This window comes from Elaeis guineensis, chromosome 5 (assembly GCF_000442705.2).
Source record: "Elaeis guineensis isolate ETL-2024a chromosome 5, EG11, whole genome shotgun sequence".
NCBI lineage: Eukaryota > Viridiplantae > Streptophyta > Magnoliopsida > Arecales > Arecaceae > Elaeis > Elaeis guineensis.
In genome coordinates, this window is record NC_025997.2 from 37,878,564 (window position 1) to 37,902,597 (window position 24,034).

At 37.7% G+C, this 24,034-nt stretch overlaps 2 protein-coding genes across 2 annotated transcripts; one reads left to right on the top strand and one right to left on the bottom strand.

Moving 5' to 3' along the window:
• Positions 1 to 377: 377 nt before the first annotated feature.
• LOC105045354 (U4/U6 small nuclear ribonucleoprotein PRP4-like protein) lies at positions 378 to 10,025 on the top strand. Its single transcript, XM_010923603.4, has 5 exons — positions 378 to 1,254; positions 8,173 to 8,626; positions 8,756 to 8,953; positions 9,057 to 9,138; positions 9,578 to 10,025. The coding sequence occupies exons 1-5, from the start codon at positions 485 to 487 to the stop codon at positions 9,670 to 9,672; spliced, it is 1,599 nt and encodes a 532-aa protein (XP_010921905.2). The 5' UTR covers positions 378 to 484; the 3' UTR covers positions 9,673 to 10,025.
• A 599-nt stretch (positions 10,026 to 10,624) lies between these two features.
• Positions 10,625 to 23,392, bottom strand: LOC105045355 (uncharacterized). Its single transcript, XM_010923604.4, has 11 exons — positions 22,933 to 23,392; positions 22,235 to 22,322; positions 20,439 to 20,530; positions 20,198 to 20,316; positions 17,024 to 17,139; positions 16,777 to 16,904; positions 16,577 to 16,663; positions 12,113 to 12,173; positions 11,982 to 12,022; positions 11,784 to 11,904; positions 10,625 to 10,925 (listed from the first exon to the last, which is right to left on the bottom strand). Exons 1-11 carry the CDS (start codon positions 23,274 to 23,276, stop codon positions 10,866 to 10,868), a joined length of 1,257 nt encoding a protein of 418 aa, XP_010921906.1. The 5' UTR covers positions 23,277 to 23,392; the 3' UTR covers positions 10,625 to 10,865.
• Between the last annotated feature and the right edge of the window lie 642 nt (positions 23,393 to 24,034).

The following is a 24,034-nucleotide window of genomic DNA, read 5'->3' on the forward strand; positions in this document are numbered from 1 at the left end:
AATAGTTACAAGTAATTCATGTGACTCATGATTAATGTAATATTTTATTTATATTTTTAGGAGAAAAAAATCATAGTGACACATGAATATAATAAAATATTATAAATTTAGATAGAAAGGTCAGTAGAAAATTATTATTCAGATATATTTTTTTTAAATAATTCTGAAACGATGGAAGGAGAGTACAAATTGTCTGATAAGTTCACTTTTAATATGGACAGAGTGAAAAGAATAATTTAGTTATGTTAGAAAAGGTCAGAAAAATTATTAAAATTTTTGTTTTTAAAAATAAATATAGATTTTCTAAATAGTTTGAGGTTGAGAGGGAAATCTGATAATGTACCGAGATGCTCTATTCTATTTACATGGAACCCCGGAACGTCCCATTCACTGTTACTCTGGGGCTTTTTCTTCCTCACCATCTCCCCTGCTCACTAAAACCCTAATAAATCTCTCCCTCACTTAGCTTTCCCTTGTCGAAGCCATGGAGGAAGACGAGCCCCAAACACTAAGCTCTTCGCCGGCGCCGGGTCCGGGGTCCGTCCCCCCAGCGGTGGCGGCGCCGCCCATCGCCCCCATCCCGCCGCCCCCCGCCCCCGCTCTCCTTCTCCGCGCCCGTGCCGTCGCCGCCCGCGCGGACTCCGATTCCGACCGCGAGGGCTCCGCTCCTCGCCCCTCCGCCGACGATTACGAGGTCTCCGAGGAGAGCCGCCTCGCCCGGGAGCGCCAGGAGAAGGCCGTCCAGGAGCTCCTCATGAAGCGTCGAGCCTACGCCATGGCTGTCCCCACCAACGACTCTGCGGTCCGCGCCCGCCTCCGCCGCCTCGGCGAGCCCATCACCCTCTTCGGCGAGCGCGAGATGGAGCGCCGCGACCGCCTACGCTCCATCATGGTCCGACTCGACGCCGAGGGCCAGCTTGAGCGCCTCCTAAAGGCCCACGAAGACGAGCAGGCCGCCGCTTCCGCTGCCCCGGCGGAGGAGGAGGGGCCTCAGCAGTACCCTTTCTACACCGAGGGATCTCAGGAGCTTCTCCAGGCGAGGATCGACATCGCGAGGTACTCGCTTGCGAGGGCAAAGTCTAGGATTGAGAGGGCGAGGCGGAGGAGGGATGATCCCGACGAGGACGAGGATGCCGAGGCGGAGTTCGTTGTGAACCAGGCGGGTGGGTTTGCTCTTGAATGCAGTGAGATTGGTGACGACCGGCCTCTCTCTGGGTGTTCCTTCTCCCATGATGGAACAATGCTTGCGACAAGGTAATCATAAACACCCTCTTATTCTCATCTTCTAAGTCAAGTCCAGTTCTTTATCACTGAAGATTGGTGCTAAATATAACCTTCTGGTTGTTCGTGGTTAACTTACATTTTTTTTTATAAAAAATGATATCTCTAATTGGTTCGAAGAAACTAGGTTTCTTAAATTGTGTTTTGAAACACTCTAGTCAACAGCCTGCAAAGATATACTAGGCTATGCTTATTTCCGTACCTGGATTTATTGGTGGAATCTGGGAGCTAGTTAGCTTGGTTATACTAGATATGTGGGGTCATTCAGCAACCTGTTTGCCATTGGAAGCATAATTTGATTGTTTACAATACTTCTCATTTAAATTTTCTTGTTTAATTATCTAATCTTCAAGGCCTGAAACAGGGATCTATATATCAAATTATGGCATCAGTAGAATTACCCTGATCATATTCATGGCCTTGTTGATTTGCTTAGAAAAATCAAATTCCCTTTGATACTTGCATCCTTTCCTGATTTACTTCTCATATTTATTTTTAATCTACAGGTGCTCTTTTATTTTCCCATGTTCAGGGATTTATTGATTAATTTGATGTTGATTTTTATGGAAAAAAACGTGTTACCTTTTCCGTGAGGCAATATTGGCGTGCCTAGCTTTGTCTATAGAATGTATATTTATTTATTTATTTATTTATTTTTGGTGGTGTTGGGTGGGTGGGGGGGGGGGGGGGGCGCAGTGGGGGGTGGTTAGGATTTAAAGTCATTTGATTTTGGTGAAATAGAAGTAAACAGTGTTCAGAATTCTATGTTTTTTTTTCTAAAAAAGGTAAATGTAAAAGTAAGGTTCTTAGTCTGTTTAGGAAAAACAGACTAAGTTAATCAGTGCTACGCTGCAACTACAGTGGAACACAACCCACCCTCAGTAAAAAAGTTTTAATACTTTCTTCATTTCCAAGGGTAGAAATGTCACTAGAATACTGAAATGATTCACTCAAGCAATCTTGTAGAAGTGTCAATGTGTGTCAATGGAAGGTTTCAATTTGTCAGCATTCTCCCATGAAGTTATATCCAAGGTGCTGCTAATATTTTTAGTCAAGTTGCACATTCCACACTTCAAGTGCATGCAGTAGCTGTTAATGCATGATCAGATGATCAGATTTATAGTAAAGCTGCAAAATTGTTGTCTCTCACCAGCTTTTAGATCTTTTTTTTTTTTCCTGAAACAGCAGAATACCTAGTCTATCATCTGATACTAAAAGTATTATCATCATCATTCAAACCTTTACCAATGTAATAGGGGGTTGAAGATAGACAAGGACTCCAAAAATTAAGGATTAAATAGTTCTTATTGTCAACTTAATGTCAACCATCTATATTTTAGTGTTGAATCACTAGGGTAAATTTGGGCATGAGGGGTGCATGCCGTGAAACCTACAAGGCTAGTTGGTAGAAACAAAAATCTTCCTTACTTATAACAGTAAGCTGAAGAATCAAATGTTACACAGTGTCATAGTCTAGTATGATAGTCTAAGCTTGTTAAATCATTCGGTGCATATTGTAGTGAAATAATTCCTTCACAAAAGGAAAGTAACTACCCTAATAACAATGCTTCTTAGTCTGGTAGTAAGCATTTCTAGTTTCCCCTATGGATTACTAGCGTTGGCTACATAGACATGACAATTGACTATGGTACTTCACCTAATATGAGCTTATTCCTTTAGTTTGGCTTGGTAAAGCATACACATTTGTTGTCTTTCATGTCATTTCACTTGAAAAATCTCAAGAAAGTTTCAAGTGTTGCGGTCTGATCTGAAAAAAGCACAGGGATCTAAACTTTCCATTTTGACCCATGACACATATTTACATCATTGTAGTGATGTCACTGAATGATGTATGATGCTTGTTACATTGATCTTGTTCCTAGACACATTGGAGATCATCAAGGAAGATTCATGTAGATTGGGAGCTAGGCAAAGCCTGCCTCTTGGATGGTAAGTTAATGGTGTAGTCAACTGAAAAATCCCTCTTAGTAGGGTTATCGGATGGCAGTGTGTTTCATGCCTTATGGTCACATTAACCTACTCCATTATCTCTGGTGACTGTTGATAATTGCCACGAATGTGCTCTCTAGTTGCTTGAATAACAAGCATGTGGACTTCCATATCCTTTGAATCCCGAAAAAAAAAGTAAGCCATTTGTCCATGTTTCTGGGCTAGTAACCCTTGTTATGGACTTTTTGATAGATGATTTCATAGGATGTTGTTGTGACCAATATCATGGAATTTTTTTTGCTTTGCATGCTTATGATCACCGTTGTAAAAGGCACGGCTAGGCGTAAGGTACCAGCAAGGTCCACCCCAAGTGCCTCACTTTGGCCGAGGTGCAGCCATTTTGAATAGACATAGGAAGGGGCACAAAGGCAGGCACCTTGTTGAATCTCCAAGGCACCAATCCTAATTTAAACAAGGCACGGACACAAATCTCAGCTGTCTATCAGACAATTAAGTGGCTTCCTTAGTAAGGGAAAAATGGAAAGAAAGTAGCTCAAATCTAGGGCTGGGTTTGTTATGGCTTTCTCCTTCTCCCACTCTTCTCTCCGGCAACTTCTGGCCTCCTCCAGCAGTGGCAGGGCCTTCCGGTAGTATCAAGGAGTCTTCCGGTGGTAGGGCAGCAAGTCTCTGTATGGCAACTTCCGGCCTCTTCCAGTGGTAACATGGCAGGAGGAGGGCCTCTTTGCATAATTTCCTCCGCCTCCTCCTCCTCCTCCACCTTGTGTTGGAGTAGAGCCTGGGTCCGCTGTTTCTTTCTTCTTTGTGTACTTCTTCTCCTGCTTGAAGTACTAAATCCTGTGCTTTTTCTCCTCCTCTGCTCCCCCTTCTATTGAAATAGGTACTGATTCCCCTGTTTTTCTCCTTCTTTCAGTTCTTCTTCGTCTACTTGAATATGGCCCCTTATTCTGTTTCTCCTCCATCTTCGTGTTCTTCTTCCACACCCCAACCCCCACGGCATGTTGGAACAAGGACTAAGTCCCCTGTGTTCTTCTCCTTCTTCCCGTTCTTTCTCTGCTGCTTGAACAGGGACTGAATCCCCCCTTTTTTCCCTCCTTTTTCATGTTCCTCTTCCCATGCTGGAGTATGGATTGACTTTCCTCTTCCTCCTTCCTCTGCTACCTGCTGCCTGTTTCTTTTCAACCTCTTCTTCTTCTTCTTCTTAGTGGTGATGCTAAAGTTGTTCTGGTGCTAAAGTTGATGTAACTGACAGGCTTTTTCTTTGTATCTTAGGTGATGATTCAGACTTATCTTCTTCTTCTGATCCTAAATGATGATTGAAACTTATGTTCTTCTAATCCTAAGCGATGATTCGAACTTGAGTGTTGATGCTAAAGTTGTTGTGCTGGTACTAAAGTTGATGTAACTGGCAGGCTGTCGGGATTTAAGATGTGAGGCTACTTATCTGGAATGAAGTAAGAGTTGAGGTTAGCTATTCTATAAGTTCAAAGACAATAAACTGACAATGAGTGTCATTTTGTTAGCTATAACTGAAACAAGTTAAATTTTAGTAAGGTTGTAAAGGGCAGGAATGCAGTTCTATCATTAATCAATATAATTTGAAGAAGTAAGAGTATATTCAAGCTCCAAGGAGTAGTCTAACTGCAAAGGATGTGTTTGCTTACACATTTCTGAAATGCTACATCATCCAATAACTGCCATTATTACTTTTTTGAGTGTTTCTTTTGTTGTAACTGTGACTTCAACTGGAACTAGATCTTAAAACGGTTGCCAAATATTGCATCCTGTCTTATGGCCAAAAAAACTGCAAATTGAGTTTCAATTTCCAAGGGCAATTGAGGGCATTTATTAGCACCACTGTCAAATGTAACTACTAACTAGAGTGTTGTACTTTTTTTTTCCTAATGTATTTACTTTGCATCTTCAGTTATTGAAATTAGCACATGCAGGTCCAGCGAACTAATGAAAACTCTTGTGATGAATATCTTCCAACCCATTCGAAGGATAATTATGTCTTAGAATTAGAGGATTCTATGTTATTTTCCTTCATCATGTGTATATGCAGAGCACTATTCTCTGGTCTAAGGTCTGCAAAATCGGTACTAGGTGTCAGGAACTGGGTTGATATGGTACCATATAGTAGCATACTGACATGGTACACAATCCCGGTGCCACCCTGCTAAATCTAGAGAGAGAGAAGGGGGAAGAGTGAGTGAGTGAGAGAGAGAGAGAGAGAGAGAGAGAGAGAGAGAGAGAGAGAGGGTGAGGGTTAGGGATTGGTATATGGATGGAAGCTTGTGGAGATCAAGAACTTGAGGTTTGGAGGAGGGTTCATAGTGCTGAAGGAGGGGAATGGGGGCTAGGGTTTTGAAGAGGAGAGAAAAGAGAGAGATTGATCAATTGATTAAATGGAACAAGGGGATCAAGGATTTTGTATAAGGGCCCATTTTGAGCTGAGCGATCTTGGTCGAAACCATTTGGAATCGTCATAAACCAGTCATATAGCCCAGTTTGGTCCTATGCTTACCAATTTACCCTTTTCCCCCTTTTTAGGTGCCCAAACACTTGCGGTTCCTAGCTAGTTCAGTTTTGTATGCTCCAAATTGACCAGTTCAGGATGGTTCGAAAGACCTTGCTCCTATCAATGTATTATAAAATCAAAATAGTAAATTATTTTATGCTATAATTTAGTATCGATATGTTGAAGATTGTAAAGCAATAAATGCAAAATATAATATTGTTGCAGCGGTCTTGTTATTTGGTTAATCAAAATGGTTAGTGGCACATGCATATGTGGTGAATTAGCAAAAATTCAAATGAGCAATCTCTTCCATAGTGCATTTATGAAAAAACACTTGAAATCGATCTATCCTTTAGCATGTGAATCATCTATCCTAATATCCATGCATTTGCATAGTGCATTGTGCTCCCGTGAATATAGTGTACTACCATAGTAGTGCATAATCTTTAAAGTTTTAGTGAACATGGATGTTTACATGTGAGACTAGAGCTTGTTTAGTGTTTACATCTATAAGAATTTCTAATTGCACATCACACAAGCTAAAGGTTTGGTGAATCAAAAAAGCATAATAATAATCTCTCCCCCACCCCCACCCCCACCCCCACGCCCACCCCCAACAAAAAAAGGAAGAAAGCTGAATTTAGTATTTGAGGTCGCCATGTTCACTGAGTAGCCATCTCAACACATAATATACAGCATCTTTTCCCTTTTGCGGACTACAGTGACAAAACAATGGGAGCACTATCACTAGTGGTTCAAATCTAGGTCTGCAAACTGGTCAAGTTACTAGACCTGCATGATCCAGAACCAGCCACTCCTTTGTAGCCAAGGAGGGTATTTGCAAGGGAGGAATTTAGACCCATCTGGTTGGGCTTTGCCATAAGATCCACACCCAATTAAACAATGATGTGTTAAGTCAGATTTGGGTCTCGGTAGCTGTTAGAAATTCAGCCAATAATGTCCCACAGAATATACATATATAGAGTTAGTTGAAATTGTAGTTAGATTGTGAAACCCCAACTTAGGTTCCTAGGGAGCAGCATTATCACCATTTGACTTTTCCAATAATGCCACTTTCTGAGGATGTTTCAGAAGAAACTTCTGGTTCCCTTGGTTAAGTTAAATGTACTATATGGACAGTTGCTTTATGCTACATTTTGGTTCGTGCCGCTGCTGAGGTTATTCTGAGAATGAACATTTGCTCCTGACGATTGAGCTGATGCTCGTTAATGTTGCTGATTACAGTTCATGTGCATGGCACATACCCTGTGCTACATGAACTTTCGATTTCCAAAATGCAATATCTTGGATGTTTTTTCGAAGAAAATTATCCATGCATTTATAAAAATGCACAAGTATGAAACATGCCCATTTCTATTGAAATGATATAACTCCGGATAGAAATCTTGAGAGAGTTGGAAACCTGATTTAGGTTCGTTTGGATATGCAGGTGCAAAATTAAACCTGGTAGTCCACATACATTATATACTTTCCTAGGAAGGTTTTATACTATTTACTTGCATAAATACCATAGCAATCAAGAAATTTATATATAAGTTAGGTACTAGTCTGATTCAGAAATTTTAGGTCAAGCTGGGTCGGAGCTGGTTCTCAACTTAGGGTTTCATCTCTACCCATATTATGTTTAGGCTTCAACTTAATTCTGTAAGGTCCAGATATGAATGAAGCCAGCTTCAGGACTGGATTTCGACTCTGATTTGATAAAACAGTACATTTTGAGGTTGAATTGCCTAAATTCTGAATTTTATTCCGGATGACCTGGCTTATTTGCTGCTTAACTTGCATTGTATTCTGAAACTATTGTTTTCTTAGTTCCAATAATGACGTTGAGTTGAGTATCAACACTGGTTCCAAGTACAAGGGTTAAAGAGCCACTGAGCTGGGCTGATAGGCAGGTAAAGGCGCAAAATATGTCCAGGCTTGGACCTGGATGTGGTGTGGCTCCATGCCTGTGCATGCATGCCAAGCACTGGCATGAAACAGTATGGTACCAGCACATTGTAATCAGTTAAAACAATCCATGTGTTGTTTTCACGTATCGTCTTCACTATTTTCTTCTAGTATGCACTATATACTGGTGAGGTATACTTCTATTTTGGTTAATCAGTATTTGTATCTGAGCTTTATACCTTGATTCTAATGTAAACATGAACATGTTCTTTGTAGATTCTTAACATGCAAACCATTATGAGATGTTTTAAAGAGGTTTTATTCTCTTTGTTTGACTTTGCTTTTCAACATGGCTTCTTTTCTTACTTTGCACAATGTCCTTTTTGATGCCTTTCAGATCTGCCTAGAGCTTAATCAAATCCCTTGTAATTTTCATAAAATTTGTACTCTCTTTGTTAACCTATGTATATGTCATATGACTGTTCCTCTAGTTCATGGAGTGGGGTTACTAAGATCTGGAGCATGCCAAAGGTAGAGAAAGTTGCGACCTTGAAGGGTCACATGGAGCGTGCAACTGATGTGGCCTTCTCTCCTGTGGATAACTGTTTAGCAACTGCATCAGCTGATAGAACTGCGAAATTATGGAACATTGATGGTTCTCTTATTAGATCATTTGATGGTCATCTAGATCGTCTTGCTAGAATTGCGTTTCATCCATCTGGAAAATACCTTGGAACTGCTAGCTTTGACAAGACATGGAGAATGTGGGACATCAATACTGGGACAGAGTTGCTACTTCAGGAGGGACATAGCAGAAGTGTGTATGGGATTTGTTTCCATCCTGATGGATCGTTAGCTGCCTCATGTGGTCTGGATGCTCTTGCTCGTGTATGGGACCTTCGTACTGGTAGAAGCATTCTTGCCTTTGAAGGCCACGTTAAGCCAGTAAGTTTTTCATTCTCTTCCGATTTTCCTTTATCATGCTAATTGACTTGTGGGTTAAAAATGGTTTCCTGACGTTAAATAAGAACCCTTTTTTACCAATTTTTTACCATGTCTTGTGCTTGGTTGCAGGTCCTTGGCCTTAGCTTCTCTCCTAATGGTTATCGTTTGGCCACTGGCAGTGAAGATAATACATGCCGAATATGGGATTTGAGGAAAAGAAAGTGTGCATATACTATGCCAGCTCATTCACACCTTATTTCACAGGTGAAGTTTGAACCCCAGGAAGGGTATTTTCTGGCAACTGCATCGTATGACACCAAAGCAATGGTATGCTTCTCCCATCTCAACTAATTGAAAATGATAGACTTGCACCTCCCTGTGGTTATTATTTATACAGCAGTCTCATCTGTGATACATCGATCTGTATCAGGTTTGGTCAGCTCAAGATTTTAAACCTGTCAAAACTTTGGCTGGACATGAAGCTAAAGTTACCAGTTTGGATATTACGGGAGGTGAGTGACATATGTTATGTGACTATGTTACAAGCAGGGGCACTGGAGAACATGTTCCCATTACGATGTTTAGTTGTTTGTCAGTTTTATTACAACTGGTAATTATAAAATGATTTTGTGTGCAGCAGGTTTCATAAAGAATAGTCTTGACATTTCTTTCATAAATTGTGTGTGTGTGTGTGTGTTTTAAAAATCTTCCAAACCAGTTTTCATGAGAACTGAGAAGTAAATGAAGAACACTTCCATAAAACTGATCTATTTTAGGTTTTGCATGAACTTGTTTTAGTAAAATCCTGGTGACCAGACAAGCCTTCAATGTTCTTCTTTGGCAAGCACCTTGGAAAGACCTGTTCTATGCAGTTCTTTTTTCATTTTTCTTTTTTTGACATCTCTGGGCATTCTTTGTCCCTCACTTTATGATGGTATTGTGTGCATGCAGATGGACAACAGATAGCAACTGTTTCGCATGATCGGACTATCAAGATTTGGACCAGCAGATTCAATGAAAAGGATAAGGCTATGGACATTGATTAAAATCAACTCAATCTTGTGATTATTTTCTCTTTATGTTTTGGCTGGAGCAGTCTTTGCTTCCCGGGTGCTTGAGCTATGGATACAAGTCTAATCTGTTGCTTCATGGGCAATCATCTTGAGTAGCTCTTGGCTTTGTTTTTTTATACTAGAACTGAATACATGCAATGCACATCAAGGACCAGGCAGATGCCTATGATCTCAGCGAAGAAATCATATGGTTGGACTCTGTTAGGGTTAGCATGTGAGCACTTGCATGTCTTCTTTCTTTAGATTTCTACCCATAAGATAAATTATGGATGGATGGTTATGATCTTTCAAGAAAGAAATTATGGTTGGACTCTGGATTTGTAACATGTATTCCTTTCAGCACCTTTTCCATTGTGATTGATGTTTGCGATCTCCCTTGGAAAATTCACAGAATTAGGTATCAGTGTCCCTCAGCCTTTTATTTTGCTTATTCTCTTGCAGGTGAGGGGTAGGTCTACGATGCTTGCCTTTTATAAGTTCCTGCTTTTTGTTTTTTCCCTAAAAATTTCTTTAAAAAAATGAGAAGAGCAACAGGAGGATGCACGAATAAGGACAAGATAGGTTCCAAAAAAGACTCCGTTTCTTTTTCTCATATAAATACAATAGTTAATCTTAGTCAGATTGCATCACTACTTTTTCCCCTCTTTTAGAGAATCTGGGAATAAATCTGAGGATTTGCCGGCAACGATGAGGGAGGTGCGCACAATCTTCCATTGTCACGAAGGTTTGGTTCAAGGTCATTACCCCAAGCTCCCCCGACTCGCACAGGTACTCACCCAACAATTTCAAGTTTAAAAGAAAAATAAAGACATGATGGTTTCCTTTCCACAAAGAAGCTTTGCCTGCAACAATCAGTAGGAATTTGACGACAAGTCCTGAGCTTCTACCACCCAAACCACATCCACGCTCAAGAACACTCAATGTCTTATAAAGTGAAATGCTTTTAATGATCTCAAGAATGCCCAGAAAACTGCATAATAATTTGTATGAATCATCACAAACCAGTTCGATAACCATGCATCTCATGAGCCGCGGAAAAATTGACAGAATTTGCCATTCTGTTTCTAATATTACAAGTGAGATTACAAAAATTCCGATATCCCGCCGTTAAAATTTCTGTATATCAATGGAATCAGCAAGTAAAACGGATGTAGCTTAGAGTAGTCTCATTTGTACCATCCAGCAAGGAAATGCCTCAACCCGAAACATAAAAGGCATGACAAAGCCTGTACGGGGCCATTTAGATAATGTTAACATCACCAAATACAGCAGATAGGGGTCAACCAAAAACAAGAAAAGGAAGGAATGCAATAAACGAGGTGCTTTGCAGCTCCAATATGATATACGAGGACAACAAATTAGAACACAGCATAAATGAATGAATGACTGAAGACAGAAATGTCATCAAGGCTGGAATATGACAGCCTAGTGCAACAAAAAGATAAATAAGCAGAGGCAATGCATCATTCATGGTGCTGAGATCCAATAATTGCTGACATGGAATTTCAATAAATGGTGAGTTACCATAGGGGTGTGATGGAGATAAGAAATTAACAAAGTGGAAAACAGAATCCGCAGTAAACAGTGACATGTTTGTCTTCCCATACTGAGGGTCTTGCAACACCAAGTGGTGGTTTTTGACTGAGATCTGCTACGCTGTGTGATGGTGCACTGCAATAATAGAACTATGGCAAGCCATCTCAGAAACCAAAATATTTCATCTATTTTCCGTCAAAAGGCCATCTGTAGTTTACAAGATGTTTATCTCACTACGATTAGAGGGTTCTATAACACCAAATAGTGGTTTTTTTATGGGAATTGCTGGGATATGGGAGGACTGATAATGCTAACAAGGTGAGTTAGATTTACTTGGATCACAAATACCCACAAGGAGTTTTAGCCATCTATTTCGCCATCTATAGGTTATAACAAATCAACTTATGCAATTTTAAAGTTCTCATCCATCCAAATAGTGACCTTCGTTACTGAATGGTGCTTGCAGATCAGTAGCTCAGCAAAAAGCCATATGAACATGGGAGTAGTAATATTACAGGTGCAGAAAGCAAACTGTTGTACAGAGTTACCTGAAAAATAAGAAGTCTAATGCAAAGCGACTTCTCTGAGCACCGGCCAAACAATCTGAGGAATAGGTTTACAAGCGTCCCATCCTTCGTCCCAGTCAAAAGTCCTGTCTGAGGATCAAACCTAAAGAACCAAGGTTTTTTGTCATGGAGAAAGCACCATATAAAATGCTCTGAGTATTGAATCTAAACAAAAACTACCTTGGTAGGCGATGCCTTGGACAGGGAATGATCTTAAAAAGCTGCAGGGGAATGAGAGTAAAGAAAGAATGAGAGGTCTGAGCAGTAGAAATAGATAAATTTAAGTATAGAATATCTAGATGTATACAGACTTGAGGACATGAGTACAGGAAATTCAGAACTTGAGGCAAGAAGAACAGCAACAGTGTCTCGCTGCAAGTAGAGATATGATGCTGGTTAGTATATACCAAAGATAAACATCACTGGGATAAGAATATATGGCTGAACCTATCATGTAACAAACATAAAAGGAAAAAGCTGCACACATGCATATACATGTGGAATTGACATCACAGAAGTACTAAAGCATATTAGTAGCCGCATGCATCTGTGCTTGTATAAACATGTGAATTCAGTCAGTCATATAAACATAACTCGCCAATCACCTCCATAGAACTATGGAAGACTCTTCCCATCAACTTTTAGTAGTTCCTATGCTAAACAGAAAAATTCTTTAACCATGCATTCAGAGCTCGCATGTTGTTACACATCACCCTAAACTAGAAAAGCAATAGTTTTATTTTCCAAAGAACAGGGAATCCATGCCCTTTCGGTCCAGAAAGGGGAAGCCCTATAACTCACCAATCCCACAGGTATCAAAGCAATGGAGGGCAAGCCCTGGTGTAATAGTAAAAGTTGATTCAGTATAACCTAGAGGTTACGGATTTGAAACACGAAAACAGCCTCCCTAAGGCTGCATATATATATATATATATATATATATATATATATATAAATTGATTCAGTATAACCTAGAGATTACGGATTTGAAACACGAAAATAACCTCTCTAAGGCTGCATATATCTATCTATCTATCTATGTATATATGTATATATATGTATATGTATGTATATATGTATGTATATGTATGTATATATGTATATATAAGTGTATATATGTATGTATATGTATATATAAGTGTATATATATATATATATATATATATGTATGTGCGTGTGTAAAGAGAGAGTTAAGGTAAAGTCCTACCGATAGGATCAAAGCATTAAATCTATCAATGTAAAATTTATGATAGGCCCTAAACTTGAGAATTCACGCTATTGATAATGATTGTTTAAAACACTAATAAACAAAAAATAATTTGTTTTAAGTCTTCCTTCCTATACATTGAGAGACAAAAAATGTATAGTACCAACAAAATATAGTGTGACGAAATATATTGTAGATCATATATATTACAAAATAAAAAATTTCAAGCATGCTATAGAAATCTTAAAACATAAGCAACATAACTCAACTGATTTTGATTCCTCTAAACCATATATCAAATCAAAAAATTGTAGCATCCCACTAAAATTTTCCATAACATGACCAATTGATGCACAAGGAATGTCGAAAACAATTGATTTTTCATGCATGGAACAAATTATCAAGTTAGGCATTCCATCATTAATTTTGCGCTGATAGGGTCGAGACTTCAACTTGCTTAGGGAGGGGGAATGCCAAATTTCTATCAGGAAAATACAACACATGAATCCTTTTACAGCAAATTATATCATGGATCATTCAAAAAAATCAACATTGTTAATCAGAACCCCCAATGTTTAGATAGCAGAGTGATGTGAGGCAGCCAAACCGACGTTTCCCCTCCAATGTAACCACAACTTCCCCTAGTATATTGACACCTATGCATGAGAGGAAAACTGATCTTTTTCTGTTCATTCATGAAACCAAAACGTCACTCCAAAAATAACCTCAAGGACCTTCTTTCTAGTTCTAATGCAAGCTCCACAAGCTCCCTTCTCTCTCTATCAACAGTCATTTCCTTCCCTCATCTCTCTCTATCTGCACATATGCCTCCTCTCTCTCTCTCTCTCTACACTGGCACATAAACATGCAGAAAGAAGGAGAGAAATAGATGCATGTATTTTGCTCTCTCATTACAAATAGTTTCCACTTTCATTTTGAGAATTAATGTCACCAAGTTATCCCTAGTCCACAATGTAAAGATGAGTGCTCTTCTTTTTTTATTGTGCCCCTATAATGGAAGGGGCCATTGCCAAGAGTACATTTACCAAACACCATCAATCCCAAGGTGCTTCTGATTTAAATTGTCACACGGTAACTTTATACACTGACCACAGCGATCTTATCTCCTAAACACTATCATTCCACAGTGATCCTATATATTATTTTGTCCTTGGATGGGAATCTTATATAAGGAACACCGCTGCGATTTAGTCTCCTAAACACTATTGTTCCCAAGATGGATTTGCCATAGGGGAGGAGATAGTACAAGCATGGGTTGCCATCTTCCAAAACAGGACATCAATGGTTGTTGTGGTAGTAATTGTGGCATGAATTTAGTAAATAATTGAATAAAAATCACAACCAAGATGAATCAAAGGCCAAAAAGAGAAAAAAGAAAACAAGAATAAAAAAGAAAACTATGGACATGATGGTGCTTGAGACGAGCAACAAGGACTGGAATCTACGAGGGCTCACCCATGAAGGAGCATATGGTGGGCACCTGGCGAATTATGATTCCATGTGATATGGGGCAGCCATAGCAAGGGAGAACAGGGAGGAGGGGTGGACAGTGGGAGGTAAGAAGAGACTAGATGGAGAAGAAACAGGTGGAAAATCAAAGGAAAGAAGTGAATGTTACAGCCATGGCTCAAAAAAATTTTCACTTGGTTGTTTTTCCTTTTTTTTTTTTTTATAAAGAATCACCTAAAGTTATGGAAGACAAGGAGTGAATGCAATGGTTGGAAAGTAAGGAAATGGGAGAAGAGGAGAAAAAAGCATGTTAACAATTTAAATGGATGTGGTCGATCCTCTTTCTAGAGGAGAGGATGATATTGGATGAAACATAGATTACCTAGCCGTCGATGACTGTCAATAGTCATCTAAGGCAGATACATGGAGGTGGTGACCAAAGGAGGAGAGGCATAGGGTTTTCACAAGAGCCTATCTTTCCCTTAATCACATACAAAAGAGTTGATCAAAAACCAAATATAACATTATATACTATATATCTTACATTATATATTATATAGTATATTTTATATTATATATAATAGATAATATGTTATATATGACACATTAATATTATAATATGTAGTATATCGTATATTATATATTATAATATATTTAATATTGAACATTATATTTTATATATTATATACTATATACTATATATTATATACAACATTTGTCATACCGGTGGTATTGTCCTATATCGGAACCAAATTGATATGCAATCTCGTATTGTAATGACACTTGGTATGCCGTGCCTTCTTGTATCATACTGCAAACAGATACTATAATAGGATGGTATAGGTATTGGATTTCACACCGAGATGGCTAACCTTGATTATGTATTAAATATTATTTAATAGATACTGTATACTATATATATATTGTATATCAAACATTATATGTTACACATTTCCAAGTAGGATCATTTATGACAGCTCAAATAACCCCAACTTCAACCTGATTTGATTATTGTTCGGTCATAATATGGAAAGTGGATTAAATTCTTCTCAACATCAGATCACGTTCAGATCAAAATGCAACCTGTTTATAAAAATACATGCTATAATGGAGAAACTTATATTACACTAAAACTAGGGCTTGGCATATGTGATTGACATGAGAAAAGGACAGCTTGCATGTGCAGGATGCAAGAGGAAAAAGATGGAAAACCTACGATCCAATCCAGTAAGAGGTTTATTATCAATATGCCAATCGACAACCACACTCAAAAAGGACAAGATCTTAACCAAGTGGGCTATAATAATTATTGGATAAAAGCTATATCTGTTGACAGGATAAACAAACAAAACAGAGTTTTCATATTACGTAAAGAACAGATGGAAGGCACAGTCAAGCTACCAGAGTTCACAATAGAATAATAGAATATGGATGATATTAAGTTGGATCACTGATTTTAAAACAATCAAGAAAACCATGCTAACTCCTAATAGACAAATTGTAAGACACAAGCATTTCTTGATAACACACTAAATAGCATTTCTTCAGATATAAACAGAAATCTGCACAGTCTTCTGCAATTTCCTATATTTTTTTATTTTCTTTTATTTTAGATTTAGGTTTTATACTTCTATAAAGTTTTAAGATTATGTGGTTTTATGAGTACAATCCTCTCCTTCGATGATCTATTTCTCCTGTATATCTTGAAAAACTAGATGGCAAATGAAGAATAAAAGTGTTTTGCATTTATTACAAGGGATGTATTAATGCAACGAATGGAAGTCCATGGTGACACAAAGCCAACTTTTCAAGGCTTTTAAGGATAGCTTGAGTTATATACACTAAGAGACAAGAGGGGCATTCACATAATCATAAATCAAATTAATGCCAGACAATTTCTGAATTTCTAAATTTCTAAATTTACTATTTTCTTAATTTTGGAAAACCTTTACAAACCATTATACATTCCGATATTCAAACATATATTGGTCACTGCAAATCATAGTATCAGTACAGAGCAGTTGCTACCAATAATTGATGGTGCATAGCCAGTTAGATAGATAACAAACTTCAAACAATATAACGGGAGGCAATTTACCTAAAATGGCCAAGAATTCCTACTACAGCCATAGCCATTCCCGCAAAGTAAGTGTAGGTATCACCAACAAAAACCGATGATGGGTACCTGATATATAAGGTGAACCAGTAACATTCAGCTTTATTGAGATAAACCTTTAGAGACAGGTTATGCACATATGAATAATAAGCTTACAATGAATATTCCCTTTTGGTCATTACCAGTTATAAGAAAGTAAAGCTAATGAAGTAGTCAGCAGAGGCATAACAAGGTAAATAGAGAATGCATGAGCCTGTTTATATTCAGGGTCCGCTGATGCACCAATTTGCATTATATTGTGTATCAAAATCTGCAATTGAAGTTATGGATTATTCTTTGACATATCAGATATATAAGCATGACAAAAGTAGCATCACTAGAATCGAACAATTCACAGAATTTAAGTGTTGTATTCAGCCTTGCTCTTACTGCAGCTGATATAACAACTGTCTGCCCAACTTCAAGTCCATTTAGCCCTGCATGTATATTTATAGAGTTTGTACAGAAGACCGCTAGCATGCCCATATATAGCTTGTATATCCAACCTGTTCTTTCAAAACAATAGCAAAACCATCAGACTAAAGGATGATTTATCTCTACCCAAAATAATAAGGATGTTGTATGTGATTAAAATTATAATTCTAATAATCAAACACAGGAGCGGTGTGCGGACTAAAAAAAGAGTAAAACACACCTTCAACACTTGGTTTTAAACTTATTATGTTGTGTTAAAATGTTGTCATCCAATTCCATATTTTTCAAATCAGACGATACATCTTGAAATAGCTTTGAATAACAAATCATGAATACCTAAATGCCAAGCCAAGAAAATACTCATTATGTCGCATATATTCAATTTGGTCAAGATGTTAAAAATAGTTATACAACGACAGATAAACTTCAACAAGAGGATAAAATAATTTTCTTTAATTTCATGAGCAAACAGAATCCCACTGTAATTTTTCTTTAGGAGACAAACCACTGTGCCTAAATAGCATTTTCTTTGTTCCTCTTGAGGATCTCGCATAAATCATTGGAGCTTTGTTACTCACATCCTTGTCTTTCCTCAAGGGAACTAACACCTGATCTCTTATGTACAAGGCTATAAGCCACATTTTACCTGATGCCCACGTATCCAATATCTTCGTGCATTCATTACTGACTTCCTTCTTGTTCTCCCAAATTGAACAGTTGTGTACCTATATCTTTCCAATATCCTCTATATAACATTTTATCTTTTCTTGATTCTGATTTAGTCACAGAATGTCAACAGGGTTGAAAGCTGAAGCAAATCAGTTCTAGAGGACATCAATAAACCATTTGCTAACATGTATTAGAGATGCCCACCAAGTAACTTCACTGAAGAAACACAACAAGAACATAGCCAATATCTTCATCAATATCAACTCTCCCTAGGGAATTCAAATTCCACCTAACTTAACATTCAAAACCTCTCCCTCCTTTCCTCTATGTCACATATATCTGAATGTCAAATCTACACTCATACTCATTAGTCAACATATCTCTTTCCTTATTTCCTTAGCCCTCACCAACAAACATGGGCCTTCCTTCTCTTAACCTCTCTATACCATAGCGGCACAGACGGAACAGTGTGGCTATGCTGCTGTGGATATTTCAATCCATTCATCAACATGATTGTCAAAGGGTCTCTCAGCTCTCCACATGGCTCAGATTGCAGGTTCATTTGCATTAAAAATCAAAGACAAGTCAAGAATCAGAGTCAATAACAGAGAACAATCTCAAGTGGATCCTTCAGAAAATATAGGTAATGTATGATAGGTGGGGTGCATTTTAGGCTGGGAACAGAATAATTCAGTAATTAATTAAGCAGTATTATGCAAAATGAAGCTATTCTAAATTTTTATCTGGTGTCACCACTAGCATTATTTTTCTATCGGGAACCATTTTTAGTTGCTTGATAGCTTCAGGAGTAGCATGTTTAGCAACGTGAACTAGGTCATAGTTGCTGAACTACTTACTTTCCATGTGATCCAAAGAACCCTCAAAGTTAATCTTGACTGCAACATAATCAGGGCATTCCAATTCTAACCTGAAAAGGAAATCACCATTAATTCTTCTTACCTTCCATCCATGTGCTATCCTGTTGTTGTGTTATATTGTAATCCTTCATGATGCATCTTATTCTGAACACAACTATGCTACTAAACTCAACCTTTGTTATGAAGTGATGTGGTTAGCAATATTTTCTTATTTTTGATTACTTTTATAGAGGGAGAGCCTTGGCACAACAATAAGGTTGTTCCATAGTGACTTGGAAGTCACCGGTTTGAATCACAGACACAGCATCTCTATAGGCAAGGGTAAGGCTGAGTACATATGACCCTTCCTAGACCCGGCAATGGCAGGATCCTTGTGCACTGGACTGCCCTTTTTTGTAATTATTTCCATCTTGTTTGCTGGTGCTGTGCACCTATAAGATTGATTCTGTCATCTGTCAATCCCTATTTAATATTCCTAAAGTTGCTGGTTAATTTTTGCCTCATAATAATTTCTTTAGAAGTTTTAAGTATAACCTCGATCCTAACACTTCAAATTCCAGCCATCGATGCCAAGACAAGCAACCTATCCTTAAACATCACTCGGGCATCTTCAAAGATTTTTTTGAGCCTATGTTGTAAGTAGAACATCATCTTTTAAACCTAAACTGTTTGTAGAGCTTCTGAGGCCTAGACTTGACTCTTGAGTAGAATATCCTATCCTTAAGCATTACACTGGCATCTTCAAAGATTATTTTGAGCCTATGTTGTAAGTAGAACACCATCTTTTAAACTTAAGCTGTAAGTAGAGCTTCTGAGGCCTAGACTTGACTCTTGAAAAGATAACTCAACATTTATTCAAGCCACATCATCATTCAAGGCACTGATATATTACAAAGACTACAACTTCAAGCAGTAGGATTCGACATGCAGATATCATTGTCCAAAAATGTTTAGGACAATGAAATTCCACAATCCTATCACGATGGTGACCATACATAAAAATAAGTACGATCAAGGCCGATTTATGCACCCGAACATCTATGATAAACAACATTATGGATATCACATCTTTGGAAGCCATATGCATTGTTTGACATCGAACAATTATGACAATAGAGAAATCGAATTGTAAATGAATGTAATCAGAAAGGCAAAACTTATTTACTAATAAGCTTGTTCATAGCACAGATTGTAATATGACACTTAGGTTTCTTAGATCAAGTTTCCTTGATGAGTGTCATATCTTGATTTTAGGTACTAATATTTTGCAATTTTATACCCAAATTGGAGGGCATTATGGTTAGGCGGAATTTAAATTAATGACACTTCAAAACATATAAGGTTAATCTTATGTAAAGTAAAAAAACTTCAAAGTAATTCTATCAAAATGAAAATTCTATAGAATGCAAAAGAAAAAAGTTACTAGATATCGGTGTTCTCTAACAGAAAATTCACAGAAAATAAGATAGAAATCTTTTAAGAAACAAAAGTTGGTATTCTTCATCATTCACAAACTGGTAAGTGCAACTGATGGATTAAAAAAAAAAAAAAAGAACATAAGCTTAGCAGATTATGAGATTACCCAAATCCAGAACTGCTACTCCAACATACTGAACAAGAGGCTTTGGTATGATTATGGTAGTATGTCCAGCATACGCCATCAAAAGAGGAAGTGCCGCAAATGAGGGCAAAACCAATTTTCTGTTCTCCACAGTAAAATTTAAATCAGTCTTGCAATCAAAAACCAACTTTCAAATAGAAAGCTGAACTACACAAGTACACACAGGAAACTTGTGTAACTATGAAAGATAACAAGGACTTACATTCTCCATGGAACATCGAGAACATCATCGACAAATCCAAGAAGAATCATGAAGCAGATAGATGCTAGTGCTGCATTGTATTCGACAAGCCACTGTATTAAGTGCACAATGCTTAGCCAAAATCCAACTAAAAATCCAGTATGGATCAGAACATATATATATGTTCCATGAAAAGAACTTAAAAAAACTAAATGGTGTCATCATTATTTCAGAAAAGGACTAAACCAGGGCCCTTTAAAATTCAATACACATGTTTCCACATTTACACATGAGAAATCTATATATGCTTGGTAAACAAGTGACAGAAATATTGGATGGAGAGTATTTCTCTTATTTTTCTTGACAAAAATGAAAAAGAAGAAAATATGTTGCTCTTTCCCTACTTTCTAAGTTTCCATATCATCCTACTTTAGGTGATAATAAGGTTTCCAAATCCATTTTCATACCCATATTTATCCGGATATAGACAAAAATTTGAGCATCCGACTAATATCCATATCTGTCAAACAAAAATGGATATGAATATAGATATGGATAGACAACTATCCGATCCGTATCCGAATATCCGACTCTATTTATAACACTATTTAATTTTATATAGAACTTATTATTTTTTTAAGAAAAATATACAATCCTATTAACATGCTATTGACTTAATTTATCATCTACTTAGTAATATCTTTAATTCTGTGATCATAAAATTTCAATATCTGACTTACATCCATAATTGTACCCATACTTCCCATATTTGAGTTGTATCCATATCCATTTAAACAAATATGGATATGAATTTGCATCCAACTAATACCCGTATCCGAATGACAAAACAAATATGGATATGGTGTCCAATGCAAATGCGATCTGGTTTCAGCCCTAGTTAGTAACAAGGAGTCCCAGTTGGCACCACCTCTTACTTTTCTCTGAAATTCCTAAGATCATGCGTATTGCCAGGCAAGAGATCTATTAGTACCGATCTATCTAACCGCATATTTAACTTTAAATGATTGAAATTGTTAGGCAAAACAATGCATTGATACTAGAATGGATGCAAGTTTTCATTGGCATGTTATTCAATTGTTAAGATAAATGGCTTCTAAAACAAGTAATAAGTGAAATTATAAATTGTTATCACAATATCAAGTATGTCCTTTCCACTATATTGATTCTTTTTCACTATCAAAGACATAAATGAAAAAGTTATAAAATTGCACTCCATATCACTCCAAAAATGTGACATTCTGTCGAATCAACAATATCCCAATTGAAAAACTTAAGTAGTGTCTGCAGAAAATATCATTACCATAATCTAAGTAGTGTGATGTTTCAAATTTTACAAGGGATGCAAAGTTTATAATATTGCCGACAAAGCCGAGTTTCTAAATCCAAGGAAGCCATAGAAAAGGACCATCTTGTCACTAAAAGGAGTTAACAAGCTGCCTACAATTTTTTTTTTTTTTGTGGCTCTAAACAGCAATCAAATCCCAATGCAAAGAATAAAGCATAAATACAAAGAATAAAGCATAAAACCACTTTGTAACAAGAACTCATGTTTAACTTCAAATTAGATAGGTTCTACATTTTAATGCAAAGTTAACATGCACAAGTCTTTGCCAAGATATGCCTTTAAAACAAATCACACCATCACATTTCAAAATTAACACCTAAGATTGCATCTATAAAATAGAAACCAAACTGTATACAAACTACTTCACTTGGCTGATTTAAATTTGACTAGAAAATAGACATATATGATGCACCATCATATTGCCCATACAATAAAGAATAGGCTAACATACATTGGAGTCTGATGTGAAGTTGAAATGCTGAAACAGAATAGCAATCACCAAGTAGACAATCCCAATCACAATTCCCAATGACTCAGGCCTGAAAAATTCAAAAAAAGAAATATTAAGATCAACTCAGCCGAACTGGATACTGAAAGAAAAAGAGCAAGATTAATTTTCGTTAAAGTATGTGTTTGACAATGCACATTGCATAATTAGGATGAGTTCATGTACCATACTTCAGCAAACTCATTCCATGTCAATATTTATGTTACCTTGGCCAGCACATGATCCGCCTGAGAGACTTAAATGTGGGAAGGAAAAGTAATCATAAAAATGCTTGCATGATAAAAAAACATATACAGGTGTAATTCACCAATTAGGAAAAAGATATCTATCAACTCAGTTAACCTACTAAACTCTTGCATGGCTCCAATACAACGTCCAAATTGTACTTTCAAATCCAAGAAAGACTAACCAAATCGCATTAACAATGTTAACACAATTCCAATATCTTTACTCAAGTTGAAACTTAATAAAGATAGAAACTTTGTTAGGTTATGCAATTAAAACACTAATAATCATAAAAAAGGTAAAAGGCAACTCAAAAGCAATCAATTTACCCAAAAAAAGTAGCTGCCTCAAAATATACCGAACTATAAACTAAAAGAAATATGAAACGCAAACGGCAAATTTTATCAAAGACTGACACTTTGATGGCCCCCTGAGGAGTGCCCTTCTTGTTGATGTCGTAGCCAAAGAGATTCCTCCTTAATACGTAGCGGGCGGCCACCGGGATCATCCTGACGGCCACGACGAAGCCTCCGAAGCTCATGGCAGCATTGATGGCAATAGATCGCCGCAGCTCGGGCTCGATCTGGTAGTGATAGAAGAGGAGGTAGAAGAAAGGGGCGAAGAAGAGGGCGGAGGCGGAGAGGATGAGCCCTAGCTTCGGAGGGGCCAACGGAGGGTCATCCGGCGAGGCCTTCCGGTCTTCGAAGCGAATCTCCTCGGGTTTTCCGGCGGTCGATGAGGATTTCCGGCGAGTCGCCATGGCGGCGGAGAAGAGAAAGGGAAACTACTCGCGAGCGACAGGGATCGCGAGATAGCGAGTTAAAGTGTTTCGCGGGAACGAGTTGGTGTGGAAATAGAAGAGGGGGAGGGGCGCGGTTCTGCAGAAGTGTCAGGTGGTGATTCGAGAAGCTCGCGTGGTTGCGTATCTGGATGCGTGTGATGACGTGTTTCATACTGATTGGACTTATGATGTGTCGAAACGTCCGCTGCATTACGCAGATTTGGAGCCGGCCCACTGCAATTTTTTGGCCCGAATTACGGGTAAGGGTCCTGCAAAATTCGTTGTGCACCATGAGCAGCGTAGAAAATAAGTACACTACATTATCCGGTTGATCCGCATAATATTTTTATAGCACAGTATGATAGATATTATTTTGCATCAAAATAGACGTCTCACAGTGGTACATTGATCCATCACCGAATATATTTAATACATATCAAAAAATTATTTTTTGAATTAAACATGACGTAAATGTTCTTTCCCTCCAAGATGAAGTCTTTTTATTATTTTACAGTCTAGTTGGATATTACGAATACTACTCATCTCTCTCTTCTTCCTCATTATGTTGAACTTCTTCCCTTTCTGTTTGTGCATTCAAGATTTATTCTGTAGTGAGAATTATATGTCCAAGATTATTGGCCAATATTTAAATAATATTATCTATCCAAGCAATATATCCTACCCGTCATAAAGTAAAATACCATCTGTAGATCTTTTATTATAATATTTTTATAGTT